Here is a 25,295-nt window from a genome sequence, read left to right on the forward strand (position 1 = left end):
GACTTATAGAATTTCTGTAATTCTTGTGGTAATTATAATAGCTATATAGAAAAAAAAGCGATAACTTAAAACAGAATTTGAAGTCGAAAGACTTGTGTTTTATTACTTTGATAGTGAATAGGTCATTTGCTTCTCTGAATCCGTGCTTCCTCATCTAGAAAGTGAGAATGGTCCTAGAAATGGCTGAATCCTTTCAATGGCCGTGAAAGGATTAATTTAGATACTATATTTGAGAGAACGTTCCTCTTTCAACAAATTTAAAGATTAAAGAGGTGAGTCTGATCTGCCCTGTCCTTCAGCTTAGAATCTAGTCATGGGAAACTGATAAGCAAAGTACAGTGTAATATAGCTGAAAATAGGTATTTATATATAATAAACAATGAGAGCCCCCAGATCTCTACTAGATGAGATTTGCTACACAACTGCAAAAGACTATAATGTACTACATAATTGTTTGTAATTATTCCAGCTCCAATAGCACAGACTCGCCCTTGTCAAACAAAACAGGGCATTTGTCAGGACCAATTTCCTCTATGTTCTTTCTAATGAGAAACTTTAAAAACTAGGAAACTCCAAGCTGAAATCAAACAGTAAGTTTGGTGCTGGTTGACCACATGTTGTTCTTTATTCCCTCATTTAAGCACTGCAAGTTTATAGGCACTAGTGAGTTAGATCTTGAACCATGTTATTAATGATCATTGGTTATACAGTTTGTTTTCCCACCAATTACCTGACAAAGCAACAGGATAAAAAATGGAAAGGGAAGCAAATGTGGGTGGGCCCAGCTCATAGATTGGGAAGTGTAGCATTTTCTTCTTTAATGCCAGCACTTCTCGAAGTGAATGTTACGGATTTTTGTATGTAGTATGTGAAAAAATAATTTTATGGTCAACTAAATTTGTATTCAAATCTGGAACTTCTCACTCTGAACCCATGCATCCTTTTTACTATCATACAGGTAATGCAACCCACTTGTAAGTTATTTTATCTATTGAACAAGCATTCACAAGTTCTCTTTCTAAGCCAGGCAGTGTGCTGAATGGTAAAAAGTAAGGTATCAGTTATGGGCATGGCCCTAAGAAAACTGAGGACCCACAGACTACTGAAGATGGCCAAAGGTGCAGGCAATCAGAAGTGGGCAGTGCTGAGGGTAAAGGAGCATGGATATGCTGACCTAACAAGGCAGGGGTAGGGGACAGGTCAGGAAACACGTCAAGGAGAAAGTAACACGTAATTGGAGACTGGAGAAAAGCAAAAGAAGGCCAGTAAGCAGCCTGGAATGTAAACAGTGAGGGGTCGGTAGTTGATAAGTCTCATGAGAAAAGTCTACGGCATTCATTTTGTACAAGGCAAGGGGAAGCCACTGAAAGGTTTTAAGTAGGATAATAAAATTACCCAGTGAGCCTTTTTATCAATTGTTTAAACCTTCTTTTCTAAGGCTTACAAATACTTTCCAGTGCATTTCAAAGAAAATGTCTGAAAAACCCATGAGAACAGCAAATTTTGTGGGATTCCTTTTTCAAGGAGATAAATCTAGCATCCTCAAAAAGGATGAAGCATGAAATAATGACATTCAGCTTCTTCAGAAGACTGCTTCTCTAAGCAGTATAACTGAAAGAAAACAAAAACAAAACAACAAAACGTCTGTTTATATTTAGGGAACAGAAGTCTTCCCGTTGAAAGAATCAGGCTCTGGTGGAGATGTGCACAAGACTTAAGCTATGAAGCTAGATGTTAAAGGAACAATTCTCTGGTCCACTTAAGTGGCAGCTGCATCTACACGGTTGCTCTCATTGGAATAAAATATCCCTATTTATTTATTTATTTATTTGTTTGTTTGTTTATTTTTTGAGGTGGAGTCTCGTTCTGTGGCCCAGGCTGGAGTGCAGTGGCGTGATCTTGGTTCACTGCAACCTTCGCCTTCCAGGTCCAAGCGATTCTCCCACCTCAGCCTCCCAAGTAGCTGGGATTATAGGCACCCATCACCAAGGCTAATTTTTGTATTTTTAGTAGAGACGGGGTTTCGCCATGTTGGCCAGGCTGGTCTCAAACTCCTGACCTCAGGTGATCTGCCCACCTCAGCCTCCCAAAGTGCTGAGATTACAGGCGTGAGCCACCGCACCCGACCCCTATTTATTTTTAAATATGAAAATTTCAAACATGAGGAAATGTTGGAAGAATAGTACAGTGGACACTGTATAAACTCACTTAGGTTTAATATTTATTAACATTTCACCAAATTTGCTTTCTCCTTCTCATTTCTCTTTTTTTTTTTTAAATGGGAGAAAAGGCAAACAAATTTATTTGATCATAGTTTTACGTGACACGGGAGCCTTCAGAATGAAGATCCACAGATGCAGGGGAAACAGTTCAATTGTATGCTTAGGTTCAAGAAAGTATGGACAGCTGTTTTAAAATATGATTGGACAAAAAGGTTGTGTCCAGCCTGGACAGAGCAAGACTATGTCTCAAAAAAAAAAATTAGATCATTTCTCTTTTTTAACATGTATTTTTATATGCACTTCTTCCTGGTCCATTTGAGAATAAGATGCAGAGAAGTTTCACACCTAAGTATTTTAGCACAAATCTTATAATAACAGTTACCTGCACAATCATGATATACACACTAAATATTTGTATTATTCAAGAGAAATTATTATAAAAATTAGAAAACAGAAAATCGTAAAGAAAATTAAAACTAAACATATTTATAACATAGAAATAAAAGCAGTTAATAATTTAGTAGATAACTTTTCAATTATTTAAATACAAATGCTTTATTCTTACAAAAATATATCCTTCTGTTTTTGTAACTTATCTTTCTCATTTCTTTTCATGTTAATTAGTATATATCCATATCACTTTTGTTACCTATATAATATTCCAATTTATGGATATACCATGAATTATGAGTTCTTTTAATGTTAAATATGTAGGATCTTTTCCAATTTTTTGCCATTGTAGACAGTTTTTCAAGGGATATAACAATGTTCTTTTTATAAAACAAACATTATTGCCCGTAACCTCTTTTCAGACTTAGGAATCAAGCATACTTTGGATTTATGCCTAATAAATAAGGCAGTGTAAATATTAAAAGCCTAGGATAAGTTTTTATATGGCAAGGAGAACAATTTATTAAGCGTATTTTGGAGGTTACTATGGTTTAATTTCAAGGAAAAAATTGGTGGGACATACACAGTTCAGAATTTTAAATACCACCAAAAATATTTTTTCAACTGAGTTATCATTTAAACATGTATTAAAAAGAATGCTTAGCCTTCTTTTAAAAAAAAGTCTTAGTTAATCAGAAACATAGCCATCTAAAATGCATTTTCCCCAAATTAATATATTAAGAAAATTCCATGATTTTAAGTATGCCAAACACCATATTAATTCCTTATCAATAGTCAACCAAGATTATATCTACGAAACTAAGTTATGAAAATTTCAACACGTTCAACAATTTAAGATCTTGATAAAGCTGGAAGAAATAAAAGGGAAAGGTATTGAACATGAAAATTCTCAATATGATGTCCTGTAAATAAACATAAGAAAAGTACAAAATAATATAGGAGGTTATGTCATTCAGTAAAGGCTTGCCATGGTATATTAATAAACACAATTCATTTAACTTTGGAAAAGTACTCTTAACAAGGAGTGATATCACAGAAGAATTTTAGAAATTATACTTATGACAATGAACTGGCCATCTACTATGAACTAGCACTGAGTATTTTACATACATGATTTCATTTATTCTTCACAAAAATGTACAATGTAAAATGGGACTTAGAGACATGAAGAAATTAGCTCAAAAGTATATGACTAGCTAGTGGCGGGGGGCTAGGGTTTGAACTCAAGCCAGCTGTCCCAAAGCTCCTGCTCTTTCCATTATGCAAGACTGACTCCTATGGCAGAGGAGGGTATAACAGGAAACAACCTGAGACCAGTTTCTACTAATCACGGCAACTCTCTAGGCGGGAAAAGTTATTTAATCTCATGAGAACTCAGAGTCCTCTGAACCCTGACTACAAAATTTCAAATATCAGCAAAAACCTTACTGATAGGATGATCTTCTATCAAATTTCTATCTTTTGCTATCTGCAGGCAAGTTTTGGAGTTGAGTTCTAGACTATATCTACAAGTAAGCCCAAATTTAGAAAGCCTTAATGTTTTCCTATTTACAGTCATAAACATAATATCAGCCCAACAGTGAACAGTTCCTATGCAAAAGTAGAGTCAAAGTTGGCAGACCTACTCATCAACTGACTTTTGCAGCAAAGGCAATGCCAATGGACATTAACGTTGCAGCGGCGGCAGCAGCAGTGGCAAAAGCTTGAAAATTTATTATGAAGAATGCCGCAGCGATAGTTGGAAGCAATACCAGTCTGAGAAATCAAGACAGAAATGGCCCCAGTTAAACAGAATGGCCTCTGTCAGCTGGGCTCTTATTTACATGAGCCAACGCATATTTCACATGAATTGCTTTTCCCTAGGTATTTATCATTGGCCAGGGGGCCCTTCAAGAGTATTTGTTCCCTAAATATGGCCTGAGTACTCCTGGGAATCACCAAGACTCTTTACAACGTCTGCAAGGTCAAAACTACTTTCATAATATTACTATTACGTTATTTGTCTTTTTCACCATGTTGACATTTACACTAATGGTATAAAAGTAATGGTGAGTAAAACTGGTAACTGCTAGTGACCTCAATTTGTAATACTAGTCACTGTAGCCTTCACAGCCACAAAATCATGGTAGATATAAATGGCAGTTTCACTTGAGAACATCTGTGATAAAGTAAAACATATTAATTTTATTAAGTTCTAACCTTTGTGTATAATCTTTTTAATATTTGGAAATTAAGCTGAAAGCACTTGTAACGCATGCTGATGTATGAAAGTTGTCTCAAGGAAAAGCACTTGTGTGATTGAGTTGCAAGCTGACCTGGCAGTTTTTTTCATGAAACATCATTTTTATATGAAACAAAATGACTGACAGACAAATTATGGTTATTAAACATTTTGTGAACATTTGTTCTTTGCATTATAAAAGAAGTGAGCCTGTCATTGAGAAAAATAAAGAAAAAAGGAAATGATAGGAATTGTTAGGAAATATAGGAATTATAGCAGTCAAACAAAATTTAGAATGCTCCCAAGTGCTTGAAGGCTTCTGAATATTTAGGCTATTTAATGAGATCAGCTATGATATTAACATATCATCCCCTGAATAAGATAAAACGTTCTTCCTCTAAGTAAAGTAAACATAAAAGATCTGCATAACTTAGTGAGCCAATATTTTCCAAGTTACCTGTAACATGATGATGTTACAGAATCACGCACGGGTAAAAGATCATTCGAAGTGCAACACAGTCCAACTGATTTTACTGTCACAGAATAGGCAAAGCTCACTGAGATAATTTTAGGTTCCACACAACAATAAGCCTTTAAAAACACTAGCCCTTTTTGAGTTTTAGTGTAGTAATAATGTCCAAGGTAATATCATCCACTGTAATAACATTCAAAATTATTTGACAACTATTAAAATACTTTCCCCTTCTAACTACATATCCGTGAGGCCAGATTTTCTTCAAATTCTGCAATCAAAAGAACATATTGCAGCAGGATGAGTGAAGAAACAGATACGAGAATCCAGCTGTCTCCTCTTAAACCAGACAGACTTTCAGAAATGTAAAACAACTTCTCTTTTCACACTAAATGATTTCTAGTTTAGCAAATGCAGGTATTTTCTATAAAAATATGTATGCTAACATGTAATGGGTAATATTGTTACTTTTAGTAAATTAACAAGTAAACATTTTTAAATTTTCTAATATGGTAAACAGCTTTAATTTCTAATATGGCAAATAGTTATAGATATAACCCACATAAATAAAAGCTTTCCAGAATCCTCGATTATTTTTAAGAATGGTATGGAGTGATGAGGCCACAACATGAGCATCAGTGATCCAAAGAACACTGCTCCACAGAGGAGCTGTCCTCTCCTGACTGTCCCCACCCTGCCTTCACTCATGGTCCTCGCCACTTCATTGTGTCCTCCCTAAATAACGTACAACTAAATACTTCTTGACGAATAGGTCGTGACTGTCACCTTGATCATGTGATAGCACACCCATAAATTGCTACACCTAGCACTGAAAAACAGCTGAATAAAACCAGGTGACTTCATAAGGAAAAGTAACACAGGGAGAAGAAAACACTGAATTTACAGAATCAAAACATTCGGAGCTCCGCTGTCATACTAGTGAAATAACTGCATAAAACCATGTGATTACTGAACCAGGCTGTAGCCTGGGAGGGCAAATGGATGCTTATCATTTGAGGGACAGGACAAAGCAAATAAAAGGGAAGCGAAAGCATCATTTGTCCGTGCAGGAAAACAAATTTGTGCCAGGGCCGTGATGGAGGCCCAGATGCCAGCCACCAACCACTTCCAACACAACCCCAGCCACACTGCTAGACAGTGGTCACTGAGGGCATAGGCTTGACATCAAAATAACCCAAAGAAGAACTGTAAAATGAGAAAGTATGGTAAGTTTTATTTTAAACAGAAAAATCTGGTTAGAAGTAAATAACTAGATAGACAATTAGAATTAGAGTTTTTGTGTGGACACACAAACACATACACCACTTTCTCCTTCTCTGTCTCTTTGTCTCTCTCTTTCTATATATATATATATATATGTATACGTATATGTATATATATGTGTGTATATGTATATGTGTATATATATATATATATACACACAAACACATATATATATAATTTCTTTATCTGTCAATCAAATTGTATGTGTTGGTTCATTGTGCCTTACCACTGCTGTCTGAATTTAGATAACCAGTTCTCTTGATCAGAAGCCAAATTTAATAGGCCAGAATCTGTACAACAATTTGGCCCAGACTCATGTACACAATAAATAACCAAATGATACATAAAGTGATTTGGAGTGTAGAATATACTTTAAATTATACATAATATAGAACATAAGACAACAAAAACCATGACATATATTTAATAATTTTATCAGAGAGAATTCTTGGAACTCTAAAAATCCTCTTATTATTGTAATTTTATGGAGGATAATACCAATTAAAATTTTAGGAGCAATTACTAGTGTAAGTGCTTTATTCTTCTCCACTGCCTAGCCATACTATGAGTAAAATAAAATGTAGGCATACAGTATCCTCAAGGATGGAATTATTTTGAATAATCAAGGGTTCCACTGGATTGGGTTCATCTTTTCTGTGCTGGTAGCTATGTCTTAATGCATTCTGAACAATGTAAGTCCCTGCCTTTTAAAAACACACTATACCAAACATAACACAATTACATCATGTCTTGGGGCATTACCATAAACTGACTATTCTGATATGTACATATAATACATGTTTCCTATTCTCTACTTGCCCTCCTCTCATACACAAATTATATGTACATGCACACTAATACAGCATGATATCTGCTAAGCAAACTAAGTCTAAGTATGGCACAAAGATATCTTCTAAGAATTACTGATATCAGAGTGAAGGGCTGTTGATTTCACCCTTGCTCTTACTCCATCCTAACTCCATACAGCCATAAATACACATAAAAGAGGGCTGCCCAGTGACATCAAAGATTACACCACTAGACTGCAGTGCTAGCCAGGAACTTCAAAACTTTCTGTTCCCTCTTCATTAGTTCCTTACTTATGTACCATCAGTACCTGGTGCCACCGGCCGTTGGCACAATTTTAAGTACACCTGCCCTCAACATGGTTCTCTGCTTCTCATTCCCATGTGCTGCCCTCTGCTTTTCATTTTGGGGCTCTCTGCTTCTGCAACACTTGATCCCAAAAGCCTCACTTTCTCTAGATGACTTCTAATTAAGAAAAATCTTCCTTTTCTTCTTTAGAGCACCCATTATTCCACAGCTATCTGTTCTTGGTTATGTGTTTCATTTAAAAGTATTTAAGTACCTATTCTAAGATAACAAATACTAAGCTGACCATATGTCTTTAAGTTTTAGTCAGAAAATTAAAAATTATGCTCCAAGGGTGTCCCTTCCTCCACCTATATCTAATATTCACTGTATTGATTCTTTGGCCTACTTTAAAATTTCTCCATTGACAATACAGTTATTATGCTAGACATTGAGCTAGGTACTGGGGATACAAAGGTAAAGAAAGTCATATACTATGGCCCTTGAAGAGGAAGCTTCAGCTGTATAATCCAGTCACATAGTTATCCATGTAATTAAAGTCTAGATACTGAAAAAAGTTTTCAGACTAATGTAAAATCATCTGGTTATCAATATTAATAGTATTCTTTCAAGTCTTTTTCAAGGGCTTATCTATGTGATAGGTAGAATCCAGACAAGGTTCTTTCAAGTATATTTAGTTGTTCATTCACCCTTCACTAGGGCACAGCTTTCTTTCATTGGAGAAATTACACAGGAAGTGGTAAGAAAAGAAGGGGACCTTTAGGAAGCAATCTGTGGCATAACAGATATTACATTCACATCACCCACCCTGGTATCCAATAAAATCCTACAGCATTCAAGCAACATTCCAAGGTAAAAAGGCCACATTTGACATGGGTTACAGGAAGGATTATAAATCAAGTTGATGCCTTTAACTATCTATAAAAAGTAAAACTGTTATTCTGTAATTCCATCCATTAGAATCATATAGAAGTTAATCACAGTTATATCACAACCAAACATTAAAAACATTATTTCCACTTTAGATGTTTTACTTAGTTTAAGAAAATATACTCATTCCAAATTCTTCTAGATGAAAAAACTGGATTGTACAATGCTTTAAGAGAGAGAAAACAGCCAAGATTAATTCTTAATCTGGAAGATATTTGTATTATTACAATATTTCCTGTCTTGGAAGCATGTGATTTCTCTAAGTGGTTTTTTCACTAGTCTAATTACAATCTCCATACCTGTGTGGCTCCGGATATGAACTCTGAGTGTACCACTGCTGGCAAATTTCTGGCCACAATATGGACAGATTTTCTCCTTTTCTCCTGTATGTGTCTAAAAGGAAAGGGATAAAAAGGCTAACGATAAATACAAAGAATTAGGTAAAGATGATTAAATGCCTCTGACAATAGTAAATCCTTATTTTGTAGGATTACATTTCATTAAAATGATTTAATTTCACAATGAGATTTTAAACAATTTATGATGGATATTCCCACTGGCTCAAAAAAAAGTGCCTTAGAATCATGCATTAGTGTTAATTTCAAAATCATTCTGCAGTTTACTTTTTTAAGCCCTCATGGAGCCCCAACTAAAAATGATTAAATTATACAAACCAGTATATTCTAGCAAAAGCACATAATCAAAATAGGGCTATAGCTGCCCTTCCCAGCTGCCAAGAAACACTTCATTTGAAGCATTTTTCACATTCTTTGTGTATATTTAACTCTTGAAGACAGAATTAATCTTAATAAAGTCATCTATTACTTGTGTTATGATGTTTGACTAGACTGGTTTTACTGCAAAGCAAAAAGGAATATAAATCTGATTTGACCTTTAAAATCACCAGGTGGTAACTGAGCAGTCAATTTGAAAGCATATTTCTGCCCTCAACATGCCTTTAATCTAAGCATAAACAATCACATGAGGAAAGGTGAATAAGTATAGTTAAAAGCAAGTTTCGATAAATGCTGGAGAGTTCAAAGAGAAAGGAATGACCCCTCCCCAAAAGAGGAGGGAGACAGAGCATTTTAAACTGGCCCTACAGTCTCATTAGGAGACCAGTTTTGCTCCCAACATAAAAACAGATAATTCCAATAAATGAAGGGTCAGAGCTATTTCTCAAGTCCCAGTGTTTCTCAAACTTAAGAGATTGGAGAAAAGGGGAGGTGAAAGCAATTCCTTCAGGTATGTACACATCCTTTCTAAGACTACTTTTAGAATTTTTTTTCAATGTAACCTAAAAATTAATAAAAGTATTAATTTTATCATCTAGGTTACAATCATCTAGGTTATAATCACAAAACAGAGCTTCCAGGGCCTGTGTTTGCCTTTGTTGTTAAGAACAAATTACTGACGAGTGGTATTTGAACTGACATAGACAAATGAAAAAAGAATAGAAAAAGGTTTTTTTAAATGACATTTCTCAGAAGACAACACTGGCTGTCATAGAGAAAAAGGGGTGGGGCAATTACCTCATCACCTGACAACATCAAAGAACCATCACCATAGCAAAACATTTTCATCTTCCATATTAAGTTGTTAACATTAACATAATTGACTTTGCAGCCTTATTATTTAATTAGTGAATTTGCATTTTGGTATTAAAATGTGTATTTGGATATGTACTATCATATTTATAATTTTTAAAGAGCTATAAACTAAAGACCTTAGTCGGTATCAGTGTCTTTTGATTTTTTTTCCTTGAAACAATTTATATTATACTCAAGTTTGAAAAACACAATCGAATCAACTACCATGCTAGCCAACAACACTGTGTAAAACAAGCATCTCCTGGATTTTGTATTTGGCAAGCACTTAACTTTCCATTTTTACTACAAGCTGATATACAAAATAGTTATTTATCTTTACATTTCAGTAAGAGCCTTTACTCCCCAGGTCCACATTATGGTTCAATCTAAAGTAAAATATATAACATTTTAACTTATAACAGACCTCTCTTCTTTCCATTCCCTGACAGAAGGGGCAAAATATGCCAATTTGTGTTTCATTATTGTTTAGAAATTATATATACATATCTATTGTTATAGCACTGAATTACTCCAAACAGATAATTACTAATTTATTTGTAATTTATTTATAAAATCACAGCATTTCTTTTGCTGCTATGTATTTCATTGTTCATTTATATGACTGCCATTGGTTCCAAACTGAAGAAGTTCCAAACTAAAGGATATTAGGGTTATATTAATGAAAAAAATTAAAATATTCCTTTCACTTAACTCAAAAATATATCTATTATTAGGTTCCAATTTTGGTTAGCTAGTTTCAAAAGACATTAAAGGTATAATACTAAACTATCTTAAATATGAACAAGAAAGCATGGAAACAGCTCACTTTAAGAATACTGAATAAATTTATGAGATTAAAATGAGCAACACACTACGAATATACTGTGTGACTATTATTGCAGACAAAGTAATCTCTCTTGAAAGCTCACTATACTTTTCCTTTATTTATTGAAAGTCAACAAAAAATGTGTTAAATTCATGCAAAAAGTAATTAAAGCAAAGAAAGTTGAAAGACTAGTTTATTCAGAGAGCTAAAAAAACCAGATAATATCATTATTACTCAGCATTAAAAATACAGGAACCCATATACCCTAGATGTGATTATTATACACTGAATACCTGTATCAAAATAGAATATCTCAGGCTGGGCACAGTGACTTATGCCTATAATCCCAGAACTTTGGGAACCCAAGGCGGGCACATCACTTGAGGTCAAGAGTTCAAGGCCAGCCTGGCCAGCATGGTGAAACTCCGTCTCTACTAAAAATACAAAAAATTAGCCAGGCATGGTAGCAGGCACCTATAATCCCAGCTACTTGGGAGTTTGAGGCTCAAGAATTGCTTGAACCCAGGAGGCACAGGTTGTGGAGAGCGGAGAGCCGAGATGGCACCACTGCACTCCAGCCTGGGTGACAGAGTGAGACTCTGACTCAAACAAACAAACAAACAAACAATATATATATATATAATATCTCCTGTATATAACTATATCTACTATGTACCCATAAAAATTAAATATTAAAAAAATACAGGAAAAGAAAGTTACTCAATTCAATCCTTTTGAAACAGTTGTATTAAGGACAGATAAGATAGATAGATACTGAAACAGGAGTTATTTCTTCACATTCATTCAGTATCACATACTAATGGCAGAAAACTACCATACTTCATGGTTACTTCTAAAGTTAACACTGCCTGAGTGCAGTGTCTCATGCCTGTAATTCCAGCACTTTCAGAGGAGGATAGCTTGAACCCAGGAGTTCAAGACCATCCTGGGCAACATAGCAAGACCCTATCTCTACAAAAATTTTAAAAAATTAGCTGGGCATGGTGAGACATGACTAGTCTCAGCTACTCGGGAGGTTTCAACAGGAGGATCACTTGAGCCCAGTTGTTCAAGGATACAGTAAGCTATGATGACACCACTGCACTACAGCCTGGGCAACAGAGCGAGACTCTGTCTCCAAAATAAGGAAAAAAGTCAACATTAAAACCTTTAAGTGTATTTGTTACAATACAAATTTTACTATTTAAAATATATACTTTAAAACGCATTATTGAGCACGTAAAAAATAAACTTGATTCCCTTGAGGTAATGACCCAAGTAGCATAAGACACACACAAAAAAGTCTCCAAATCACTATATGAACATTTTCTTTGAGTTAAGCAAGTATTTATCGAGTCCCCATCCTGTACCAGAAACTTCCCTATGCTCTAGAGAGGTAAAGATCAAAGCCTATCCCAATAACAAAAGGGTTCAGTCTATTAACTTGCCAATAAACATAAGAATTCACTTTGAAATATAAAATTATTAAAGTACTACTCATATTTCTTAGAAAGAAACAGCCTACATTAATTCAAAAATATATAAAAATTGATAAGCTCCTGCTCATTGAGTACTTTTTAGAAGCCATCTATCAGCAAAGCTATGGGTTATGAAGAGTCTACATCTAACTCAGGTTCTCATTCATGGAAAAAAATAGGTCTATCCTGAAAGATGAAGAAAGTGAACATTGTCTGAAGAGCTGATATAAATCATGCATTTGTCATTTTGAGTAAATATTTTGATAGATTAATATATAATTATCACGTTAGTTAACATATATACTCATACTGCTTAAACACGTAATCTGTTCAAACTAACAGAAGACTTCCACTTACTTTCTTATGACTTCTAAGCACTGAAGGTGTAACAAAGGCCTTATTACATAGCTCACACCTATACTTCTTGTGTCTTTCATGAACCACCTGGACATGAACATTTAATGTATCCTTCCTCTTAAAGGTAGCATCGCAGTGATGGCACTTGAAAGTCCTCTCACCTTAGAAACAGAGAGAAACATTTAAGAAGCAATAGCAGGGTTCTATTAATTTCCTCCCATGTATGCCAGACTTAGTTGCTTTCTCCAAAATGTTGGCTTTGTAGCTCTAAGAATGTTAACTTTTTATTTTTTACAACAAATTCCAGTTCCATTATTTGCTAATTCACTGTGTGACCAGGCAGAAGTCCTTTCATCTTACATCTTCGGTCTTCTCAACCGGAAAACGTGGGGACTGAATTAGCAAAATTCTCAAAGTTACCATGAACATTTTTTAAAAGTATGTACTTCTACAGCGGGGGCTGGGATTTGAGGTAAATAGACTCCAGTGACACAAGACCTCTGTCAAGCAAGGTGAGTTGCCTTTGAGCCCCTCCCAAAGTCCCCTCAAATCCCACCACTGTCCCTATAACCTCCTGTGAATAGATAATAGGCAGAATTGGATTGTAGGTAGAGAGCTGAGGAGGAAAGCCTCTGAGGGCAGAGGGTGTGCATCAGAGCTCAGGCCCTCCCATTCTGGGAGAGGGAAAGTTACAATGCCCCTGCTTCCTGGACTGGAGGCTCCCTGATTCAGCCCTTGGGCAGTTGGAAAAAGTCTCCAAGGCTTTGAGGGATGGGGGTCTTTCAGAGAGGAATTAAATTGGGATAGCAAGACTATTAGCCACCCTGGGTATTTCACTTTCTTCTCATTATCCAGCCTGAGGCTGAGGGGAAAGCAACCTCAGAAAACATATATAGAAATCTTATGGTACTTTCTAACTTTCATATAATGCTATTTTTATAGTTCTTCTTAACACATGGGCCTAAGTTTTAGTGGCCATTTTAAATACAATTTCAGCAATGAATGTGTGCAATGAGAACACAATGTTTAATAACAATACAGTATAAAATGTATGTAGTATGTGACTATATAAATAAGACAGACTAGTATTTGAATATAATTTCCCTTTTTAGAAAACAATCATATTAGCATAGATTCCCATATCATATTGATAACAAGGCAAAATTAAGAATAATTAAATTTCTATATCTAAATAAGAGATTATCTCAATTTTAGCCAAGCTCTTCTAAATTCCTTCCATCATAACTAGCACTAAATTTAGAAATATGAAGACTCTATTATTTCTTCACATGAAAGGAAGGAAGAAAGGAAGGAAGGGAGGGAGGGAGGGACAAAAAGAAGGAGAAAAGGAAAAGAAAAATTACCTTCTCTTTGTCTTTCTAAATAGAATTATCCCTCTCTAACTTAAAGTCTCTTAGAGTCCTTTTGAAATTTAATGTCTGAAACAAAGTCATGTCCATACAATGCATGAACTATGTGGATTCTGAGAGCTTGGTTTTTTGTGTGTTTTTGTTGCAGAGTATTATTCTTATACACTATCTTTATACTTTCTGTTTTATTTAAACATTCTGTTTGTATAAGTTGTATAATCAGTGATAGCATAAGGAAATATCAATTGATAAAAGACTGTAAACATTAATGTTAATATCAAATCGATTCAGGTACTGAAAGAGATCTTTTTAAAAAAACCTCTAAGATTGTTCCTATCAAAGCATTTTCATTAAACTATCAAGTGAATAAAAATGTTGGTCCCTGTACAAAATCTCATCAAGCTATAGCAAGGAAGTCCTTACCTTCCTTCTTTCATACTTTAATTGCAGATTTCTTTGTGTTAAATTTATCAGATTTTTTCCCTATCTTAGTACCTACAAGCTAGCCAGCAACTTGCCTTTTGGTTTTCAGCATATTGGGAAATAGCAACAATTTCCAAAATCATTACAAGTTATTCTTCACATTTTGAGCCAGAAAGCTAATGTAAGTTTCTAACAACAGCTTTCATATTTTAAAGTTAAATAAATGGGTTTTAATTTTCATATTGCATAAGACATAGTATTTTGTCCTCCCTATTTTAGCCATTTCTGGTTTTCCCTTTCTTTTCACTAACTGATATCTAACTTTATTTCCCTAAAATAACTCATTTACTCACTCAGTTATCAAAGTTGATTTTCCTGGCCAAATGTCACGATGCATCTTCATAAAGCCTGTGATTAATGTGCTGATCAACATCATATTAAATACATACTCCACAGCACAGTCTACACATAGTCACTTTAATCCTATTTCTCAAGTGAATGAGAACAAAAAAACTGAAAGCAAAGGTGGTAGATTACTTCTGTTAAGAATTCCTTGCTGTTATTAGAAATAAAATTTCATCATTCCCAAGCAAAATTTCCCAAGCATCAAGTCAAATTTAGCCATATTTCAATAGTATGAATGAGGTTTACTTGTCCAAATCTCTATTCTAACATTCATTCATCTCATAACAGTTATTTTTCTAAATCAAACTGGTAATGAACTATAATAGAAATTCCTGCAATTGCACAACAAATTTTATTTTTAAACACATAATTCTTTTTTATAAGAAAAATGGTAAGTTGTGCTAATAACTTCTTTAGACCTGTAAGCTGAATGCAGAATGACCTGAGAGCATAACACTGCCTTTTTTTACAGGAAGCAGATTGCATTTCATCAGAATCATTACCACTCAATACTTATTTTAAGAAATCTTAGTATCTTTATTATTTGGCATTTTAAACACTTGACCAGAGGAAATTTCTCCAAGATACTGCCTCTGTATAACCAACTGTCAAAATTAATTACTTTTTTCTTTCCTCAGGAATATTAAAAGTTTAAGCAGCAGTAGGAACTTCATGTGTATAGAGGATTTTCTACTGATTAAGCTAATTAACTTAAAAGTAAGAAGTGTAAATATTACCCATGGTACACAATTTTTCCATTAATTTTAGATATAGTACTGTAGTAAGTTTCTGGCTACTTCAGCATCTAAACAGAGAATCCACTTTAAAACTCAGCTTGGCAATAACATGTTCTTCTCAATGAAGGGATATCCTTTAGTGATATAACTGGACATTCTGTGGTGTTGTAAAAAGAGCTCTAAGTGTAGGCGTTAGACTTTCATGGTGCGTATGTATGAAACTTAATCAGAAAGAAAAAGAATGTGACTGCAAAAAGAAGAAATCTGAGACAGTAGCAAGTAGGAAACGCACCTCATGGTGTGTATGTATAAAATTAATCCAAAAGAAAAAAATTGCCTCTGACAAAAGAAGAAATCTCAGGCAGTGGTAAGTAGGAAAAGCACCTATCAGGGACCTGTTTGCTACTCCTTGCGCTGTGAAATCTTAAGTATGTCATGGTGCTTTGGAGCCTCAATATTTTGTATCCTGCTCAAATTAAGGTGTCCGATCAGATGTGCACTCTGATCCTTTACAACTTGAAAAGTTTGTGAGCTCATAAAACGATGCCAGATATCTGCATATTTTAAAGAGTCTGACACGTTTTCTTAATCATTATATTTGAAAGGAAACAAAATCATGTGTCAAAACAAAACTCAAAGATGTCTTCCTGAATATGGAAAATGCTTTTATATAGAAACTTTAAATAATGGGAAGAAATTATAGAAAATAAAATATCTCATAAAATAATTAATATTACTGTGGAAAAATAAAGCAAATATAAAGCGAAAAAAGGTGAAAGGCAGAATTTTCGGTCTTTCTTATGTTTACAGTCAGATTATATAAATACTTATAGGCACACCTCTGGGATGTCTATATTCTCAAAGGTTATAAAAACAAAGTATGAGATAATTCCTTATATTCTCAACTGCCTGAATCGTGACTTACTGTTATGTATTAGCAGGTGTCTCTGTAAAGAAAATGGGGTCCGGAACAAAGCTTTACATTCTTCACATTGGAACGGTCTCTCCTCAGAGTGGGTCTGCAGAGGAAAAACACTGAGTCAGGAGGATCTAGAATCAACCAGTCATTACAATGAACGAGTGGAGCTTGGATTCATGATGCGAAAGAGGAAAGAAGGGAAGGTGGACAGTATCTGTTTCTTCTAGTGCCATTCTTCCACCGTAAAATTGTAAAGACAAATGTGCTGCGTTTGCAAGAGGAAAAATAACTTTCGAATGCTCGCAATAATTATTAACTTGATAAATAGTAAAAAAAAAATTATTCCTATTATCTCAAACTGCTAATCTGAATACACACTGAGATTTCTCAGGGCCTACTTTGTAGTGAAACTGTGTGTACTTTCTCTGAAAACTAAGCCTCCTCTATCACTGGCCAGGCTTTTACTCTGCTGGTACAAAATTTGCAACACAGATAAAAGAAATTATTAAAAGAGAAATTGTTTTCACCCTTTTCTCTCAACTTCACTGAATCAGTTCAAATAATTCTAGTCCTAGGTGCTGCTTTTCCCCTAAATTACACTAGAGCACTTATTCATGTTATAATTAACCCTAATTAACATTCATTAAATATTTAATTTGTGTCAAATGCTATTCTAAACACTTTACATAAATCATTTCACTTAATTACAACAGTAACTGGATTAATAAAACACTATTACTGACTCCAGTTTACAAATGATAAAACTAAGGCTCAAAAAGTTGCGGTAACTTGTGAAGGTCAAACAGCATAGATTTCCCAAACAATATTAAGCACCCAGGTACATAAGAAACAAAAATATACTGACAAACAAGAAACAATGAAAAGCCACTAACTAGATCTAAAATTCAAAAACAAAACCAAAACAAAACAGCAAACACTGCTCACTCCACCTCTTTTACATTACACACCAGTATAAACCCATTCGGCACAAATCAGTAAATAAAATCTTATTCTACTATAGATGGCATGATAATAAGTCCCATAAATGCTAAAAAATCAAAAATTAAACTATTATCTCATATTACATAAAACAAATCATAACTGATGGGTTTTTATAATACATGTGACAAAAACAAAAAAAGTAATTTAAAGAAAAGTCACTTTATTTATAGCCTATTAATTTATATATTTTCTTAGTTTAGCAGACATAATATTAAACTTACAAGCATAACCTATTAGCATAATGTTGGTGAGAAAGACATTTTCATGTTTGGTTTTATTTGTGAAAGATATAGAGAAAGCATGAAAGAACAGATATTTAAGATTAGTCAGGATAAATCACAGATAATCTAATGTGCTATTTACCCAAAGAAATTAAAATGACAGCATGGAAATACATAGATCAATAAAACAGAAAAACAAGTAGGTCTCTTGCATTACATAAAATACATGAACATTTAGTACAGGAGAAATATGGCATTTAAAATTGGTGGGAAAAGAGTAGAAAGTTTAGTAAATGGCTTTGAGGCAAACGTCCAGATATTTGGGCAAAAGTAATGTTGGATCTACTACTCACCTCTTACAATAAGATAAATTGATAATCAATTTAGGTATTTTTCTTAAAATGAAGAATAACACTTTAAATGTACTAGAAGAAAATCCAAGTAAATTTTAAAATAACTTTTGAGTCTGGAAAGGCTTTCCAAGCAAGGTAAACCAGACATTGAAATGACAGAAATAAATAAACTTAAAGCTCCAAAGCAAAAATCTTTGATGACAAAATAAATATCTGCAACATAAAACAGAAGTGTAATGTTGCTAATATAAGAAGTTATGGCATCTTAATAAGAAAAGATGAAAATGGACAAAAGGACTCCCTTCCAAATAGCACTCCTAAAATTTCATTCATCGTTTTATTTTATGCCAGGTCTACGCTATGCGTTTCATGCCTCTACTAGCAAGTCCTATTTTAGATGCTGAGCCTACAGCCATGAACCAAAAGACAACGTCCCTGCTATCACGAAGCTTTTACACTAGCAGAGGAGAAGGACAATAAACAAATGAAAAAGTATGTACTATATTAGGAAGGGATAAATGTGATGGAGAAAAAGCAAGAAAGAAGATAACAAATATTTCAGAGAATGGGGTAGCAATTTTAAATAGGTGATCAAGAAAATTCTAGCTGAGAAGGTGACCTATGAGATAAGATCTGATGGATATGAGGGAGCAAGGGTGGGTATTCGGGTGACCTAGGCAAGAAACATCACGGAAGCCAGTGTGGTTGGAGCCATGTGAAAGGGGCAGAGAAGTGGAGAGATGCAGTCAGAAGAATGGGAGAAGTGAGGAGGAGAAGCAAATCGTGTACGGCCTGACTGGCCAGTGCAGGAATTTTGTCTTTTATTCTAAGAGAGATGTAACTTTCTGCAGGATTTTGAGCAGATGAGGGACACAATTCACCTGACATTTAACAGGATGCCATGATGGCTGTGTTGACAACAAAATGTAGGGGAAACCACAAAGTGGAGAAGCAACAGCAATGCAGCAGGAGAGAGATAATTAGAGCTTATCCAGGTTGGTAGCCACAGATGTGAAGAGAAGTAGTAGAGTTCTAAATATCTTCTGAAAGTGAACAGGTTTTGAGAAAGTACCTGGATATGAAGCATGAGACACAAAAAGAAGGAGGCAAGCATGACTCCAAGATTTGTGATCTGAGCAATGCAATGATGGATTAGCCACTAACAGATATGCAGAAGAGCAGCAAGAAACAAGTCTAAGTAAAACATCAGGGGTTCAATTTTGGGCAAGTTCAAATAAATATTACGAGATGTCTAGCATTACAGGTACTTGAATATTTCAAGTCTGGATAATAAGGTATAAGATGGAGATGTCAGATTACATATGGTATCAATATTTAAAGCCATGAATATGATAAAAGAATGAAAAATTAAAAGTAAAGATACTATCTGTGATTAATCAGACTGCCAAAGATGAAGATGATGGATACCATTCAGTGTTGACTAAAGAGTAAAAACAGGCAATACCACATACTGTAATTGGGAATAAAAATTTTCTGCATAACAATGTGGTTCTATGTACCAAAATGACAAATGTGCACATCCCTTGACTAACCAATTCCCTTTACAGAAATACAACTGACAAATTTTTGCAAAAACTACTTTTTTTTAAATAAAAGGAAAATTCCTAAATGCCCATAAAAAAATATAAACCTGGTTAACTAAACTGTAGTAGATATTATAATTCTATATTTATTTTCTTAGATATGAAAAGTCATGCATATCATACTTTAGGTGACAAAAGCAGAATGCAAAACATAATATAAAGAATACCATTTAAGCCGCATACATATACGCACACAGAATGGAGTCCAGGAAGACATTCTACAAAACATTGAGGAGGGTTTTTAAAGGAAAGACAGTGATATTTGACAGAATGTTTGCTTTCTTCTTTATACCTTTCTTTGCTACTTAGATTTTCTACAAAACAATAAGTAGACAGCATTATCATAAAAAGGTAGAAACTATTTTGTTTTTAGAGCATCCAGGTTGGAACACAGGATTGCTCCCATCTTCTAAAAATACTATATTCCTCCCTAATTCATTTTTTCTCTTTCCAAATTTGGGACATAACATGACTTAAGGAACATGACTTAAGTTGCTTAATTATAAAAGAACCTGGGACAGCATAATGCCTTTTAACTATGTTCAACCAAAGCCACAACATCTAGATATTGGCCTAAAGCCAATGACATATTTTAAGTAGTAAGATGTCTGTGCATAGCCAGGTGAATAAATACTTTTGTCAAGAAGGATGCCAATGTCACCATCTGGGTTGGGATGGCAGAGAACCCATGCATTCAATCAACTGGAAGACATTGAGAAGCCACCTAATTTAAGTAAGGCACAGTAAGATGCTTGCATGTTGCAAATAGAGAACTTCTGTCTCCAAGATATATTTTACAAGTATCAGATGAAATCAAGCTTTTTTAAAGGTACTTGTCCTTCAATTTTTCACCTCTAATGAATGCCAAGCTTTTCACTGATTTATTGATCAAATGATCCTTAATAACCCTATGATGTTCTGTAGAACATCCCATTTGTATGCCAAGTCACTGATGACACTAACATCTCCCAATGTAACAAATGAACTAGTCCATGAACAAGTACTATGAAACATATCTTTTTATATACCAACTCTTTTGCAGATATAAAAAATACATAAAATCTGTTGCACTATTTATAACACCTACTAGAATGTCTCGAAAATGCTTCAGAAGGTTTCTGGCGTAATGTACATTAATTACCAGATTAATACATTTCTAGCTACACAGATCAAATATTAATTCCATGAGAATAAAATGAAATTAAGGACCATTTACAATTAAAAATTATACTACTGACTATCAAGAATATATATTACTCCATGGTAAAAGTATTTCTTGGTAATGGTATTTCTTCTTTGGGGTATGTGCAAACCAATAAAACTACCTTAAAATTAGAAGAAACAACTAAAGATAAAACAAATTTGGAGAAAATATTCCAGAGGTATGTTTGCTAGAACGATTATTTTTATAGAGTTTTATTATTGAAGACTCAAGTTTCATGTCATAGCACATTACCATCCCAGTGGGCCACACAATAAAGCTAAAGCTACATAAAATACATGTCATCTGGATGTTTACAAGGTCTGTGGATTAAATTTTTACTGTCAAATTTATAACTGACTTCTTGAAAAGTACTCCTCCTCACAAAATAAATTGAAACTGGAAAGATATTGAAGAAGTCAGTTACTTTAAGCTCAGTAGAGAAATGGGTAGCTCACTCCACATAGAGAAGTTAAAAGCATGAAATTTAGTTGATGTTCCTACATAACTATAGTCTTGCAGAGCCAAGTCCAACCTTCCCACTGCTTCAAAGCCACAATTCCATCAGTACAAAGCCACAATGCCAGGGAGCCAACTACTGAGTCCCCACAATCCTGATTAGGGCAAAGGGAAGTTGCTAAGAGAAGAAATAACCACAGATTTTCAGATGAAGTTATAGAAGGTAGCAACAAAGATTCCAAGTCAGGAAACCTTCCACTCAACGACACTGGTAAGAGCCATAACTCATGTCTCTAATTAAGGATGCTTCTCACAAACACTGCTTTGAACAAACACATGACCTCCTAGGCTGGCTGACTTGACCATTAACTGAAAAGTTAAGCCTTTTTACAACAGCTACCATTTATTACAGCTAACTTAGAGCGTGCTGAACAAGTGTATTCTCTCCTCTGCAATGTAGCTCCTGAAATAGATGGAAATGACAACCATGTGGCTTCACAGAACTAACCAGATAACATACACCTGTAGCTTCACTCATGAAGATACAGTTTTCACACTCATCACAGTTATTGTACAGGAGAATTTTCTGCATAAAAATAGGCAGCCTAATATTAATAACTCATATGTAACAACTCTTAGTAACTATACTAGCTCCTCTAGTAGATAACTTGTTTTCTAGGCAGGATGGCTAAAGAAATTGGTATTTTTTTTAATTGAGATTTATGTACCATCTATACAGAAATACGTAAAGATTCCTAAAGTTCAAAGAGACAAACAACAAGGGAGCAATTTTAGTCCTATGAAAAAAATCACGTTCTATAAATATTAAAGCCAGTTCCTGAATAGGAAATAGTTTTCTACATAACATAAATCTGTAGAATTTTTACAGATACTAAAATGGTAATAGGATTTCAAATATTTGGTGAATACTGGGTCAGGCAAGATAAATAAAAAAACAGTTGGATGGATAGATAGATTTAGCCAAGCATGGTGGTGTGCACTACTCGGGAGGCTGAGGTGGAAGACTGCTTGAGCCTTGGAGGTGGAGGCTGCAGTGAGTGGAGATCGTGCCACTGCACTCCAGCCTGGGTGATAGAGCAAGACCTTGTCAAAAACAAACAAACAAAAAAACAGAAAAACACACACATACAATTTTACTCATCACTGATAAAATGTAATGAGAATCACTTTTTAATTCTCAGACTGAAAATAGAAGACTAACAAAATGAAATATTGGTGAAGAGTAAAATGGCATTTTATACACTGTTAAGAGAAAGTAGAGCTTTTCAGAAGGCAATGGGTAGGAGCATCTAAACATAAAGTAGACTTCCTATTTGACCCAGAAATTCCACACCTGAGATCTATGCACAAAAATACTCTTAGCATAGTTATAAAGTTTTATATAAAAGGATGTTCACTGCATTATTGTTCAAAATAGCAGTGGTTACAAAAAAAATGAGTAGATTTATATGAACTAACATAAACATCCCTGCAAATCATATGTTAAGGCAAAGAAGTAGGTTCCTGAATGATACATATGTGTCATAGTACTAGTTACTTTTAAATATACTTATCTCCCAGATGGGCAGCTGGAACTCTGTTCTTCTCCAAACTCACCTAAAAGAACTTCCTCTTACACAAAAACATTAGTGTGAAATGCAAATGTTACTAAAGATTTTACAAGAGATATGAAAGAGATGCCTTCTATGGTAGAATACTTCGCTTGAAAACTTCCTGTCTGATCTAATACTTTGAAATCTCTTCTCAGCCTCAGGACACTGAGTGACATCTCATTCTCTCTTTTCCATTCCAATGCCCACCTTTTCCAATTCTGACCCTCATCCCCTGGCTCTGCCACCCAACCACCACCAACTCTCACTGCTATGGACTCAATGTTTGTGTCCGACCAAAATTCATAGGTTGCGTCTTAACCCCCAATGTGATGGTATTAGGAGTTGGGACCTCTAGGAAGTAATTAGGTTCTAAGGGTGGACGCTTTGTGAACCGGATTAGTGCCGTTATCAAAAGAGATAGGAGAGCTTGCACTCCCTTTTTCTCCCTCATGTGAGGATACAAGAAGACAGTCATCTGCAAACCAGGAAGTGGGCCCTCACTAGATACCAGATTTGCCAGCACCTTGATCTTACATTATCCAGCCTCCAGAACTGTGAGAAATAACTGTTTGTTGTTTAAACCGCCCAGCCCAAGGTATTTTGTTATAGCCGCTTAAAGTGAAGACACTCACCAACTCATCTCTAATCTTCTATGTGCAAACCCATTACAAACTGTGACCGAAAGTATGTCAAAGGCATTATAATAAAGATAAAAATTGTGTTTTCCTCAGTCTACAAAATATCCTCCAGTTAGGATCATTGGCCTTCATATATATTGGCACATGTGGTAATAATTAACAAATAATTTGTACAAATAATGAGTACACTTTTTACTATATTGAGGAAAGTCACTCCACTGGTGCAGGGACTGAAACCATGACAGGCAGGAGAAGGTAGCTGTTGGGAAGGTTCACAACTCGAGCTCCAAAACTGACTACCAGACATGCATGTATGACTTTAAAGTTATTTTCATAAGATATCTACTAAAACAGCAAGAACTATTGGAACCCTTGCATACTGTTGGTTGAAATGTAAATTAGCATATCCATTGTAGAAAACAGTATGGAAGTTTCTGAAAAAGTTAAAAATAGGACTACCATATGATCCAGCAGTCCCACTTCCGGGTACATCTTCAAAGAAAGTGAAATCAGTTTGTCAAAGAGACACCTACACTCTCAGGTTCATTGCATAAAAGCCAGGATATAAAAACAACCTAAGAAGCCATTGACAGATGAATGGATAAAGAAAATGTGGTATATAGACACAATGTAATACTATTCAGCCATAAAAAAGAAAGAAATCCTGTCATTTTTGGCAACATTAATGAACATGGAGGACATTATGATAAGTGAAATAAACCAGGCACAGAAAGACAAATACTGCATGATCTCACTTACATGTGGAATCTAAAAAGGCTGAACACACAGAAGCAGAGAGTAGAATGGTGGTTGCCAGGAACTAGGGGTAGAGGTAAAGGGGCAGGCGAAGGGAGGAATGGGAAGATGTTGGTCAAGGGATACAAAGTTTCAGTTACACAGGATAAGTAAGTTCTAGAGATGTATACTACAGCAGGGGGTCCCCAACCCTGCTACAGCAGGATTATCCAACCCCACAATATCAGCCCGTAGCCTGTTAGAAACCAGGCCACACAGCAGGAGGTGAGTGGCGGGCAAGTGAGTGAAGCTTCATCTGTATTTACAGCCACTCCCCATCACTCACATTACCGCCTGAGCCCCACCTCCTGTGAGATCAGTGGCAGCATTAGATTCTCACAGGAGGGCGAATCCTATTGTGAACTGCACACACAAGGGATCTAGGTTGCATGCTCCTTATGAGAATCTAATGCCTGATGATCTGTTACTGTCTCTCATCACCCCTAGATGGGACCATCTAGTTGTAGGAAAACAAGCTGAGGGCTCCCACTGATTCTACATTATGGTGAGTTGTATAATTATTTCATTATATTTTACAATGTAATACTAATAGAAATAAAGTGCATAATAAATATGATGCACTTGAATCATCCCAAAACCATCCCCTGCCCAACACTGGTCCATGGAGAAACTGTCTTCCATGAAACTGGTC

General features: G+C 35.0%; 1 protein-coding gene across 6 annotated transcripts in view; it reads right to left on the reverse strand.

Annotated features, from left to right (window-relative positions):
- Positions 1 to 25,295, reverse strand: part of PRDM5 (PR/SET domain 5) — a 230,660-nt gene that overhangs the window by 76,247 nt on the left and 129,118 nt on the right. For all 6 annotated transcript variants that reach the window (XR_010112017.1, XM_034959083.3, XM_034959084.3 and 3 more), the window contains 3 exons: positions 16,764 to 16,857; positions 12,904 to 13,064; positions 8,953 to 9,046 (listed from right to left, as the gene is read on the reverse strand). Coding sequence is in view for 5 of the 6 variants with exons in the window: in XM_034959083.3 (XP_034814974.1) it covers positions 8,953 to 9,046; positions 12,904 to 13,064; positions 16,764 to 16,857 (349 nt within the window). In the remaining variant the exon portion in view is untranslated. The remainder of the gene's footprint in view (positions 1 to 8,952; positions 9,047 to 12,903; positions 13,065 to 16,763; positions 16,858 to 25,295) is intronic.

The sequence above is a fragment of the Pan paniscus genome, chromosome 3, assembly GCF_029289425.2.
Source record: "Pan paniscus chromosome 3, NHGRI_mPanPan1-v2.0_pri, whole genome shotgun sequence".
Classification (NCBI taxonomy): domain Eukaryota; kingdom Metazoa; phylum Chordata; class Mammalia; order Primates; family Hominidae; genus Pan; species Pan paniscus.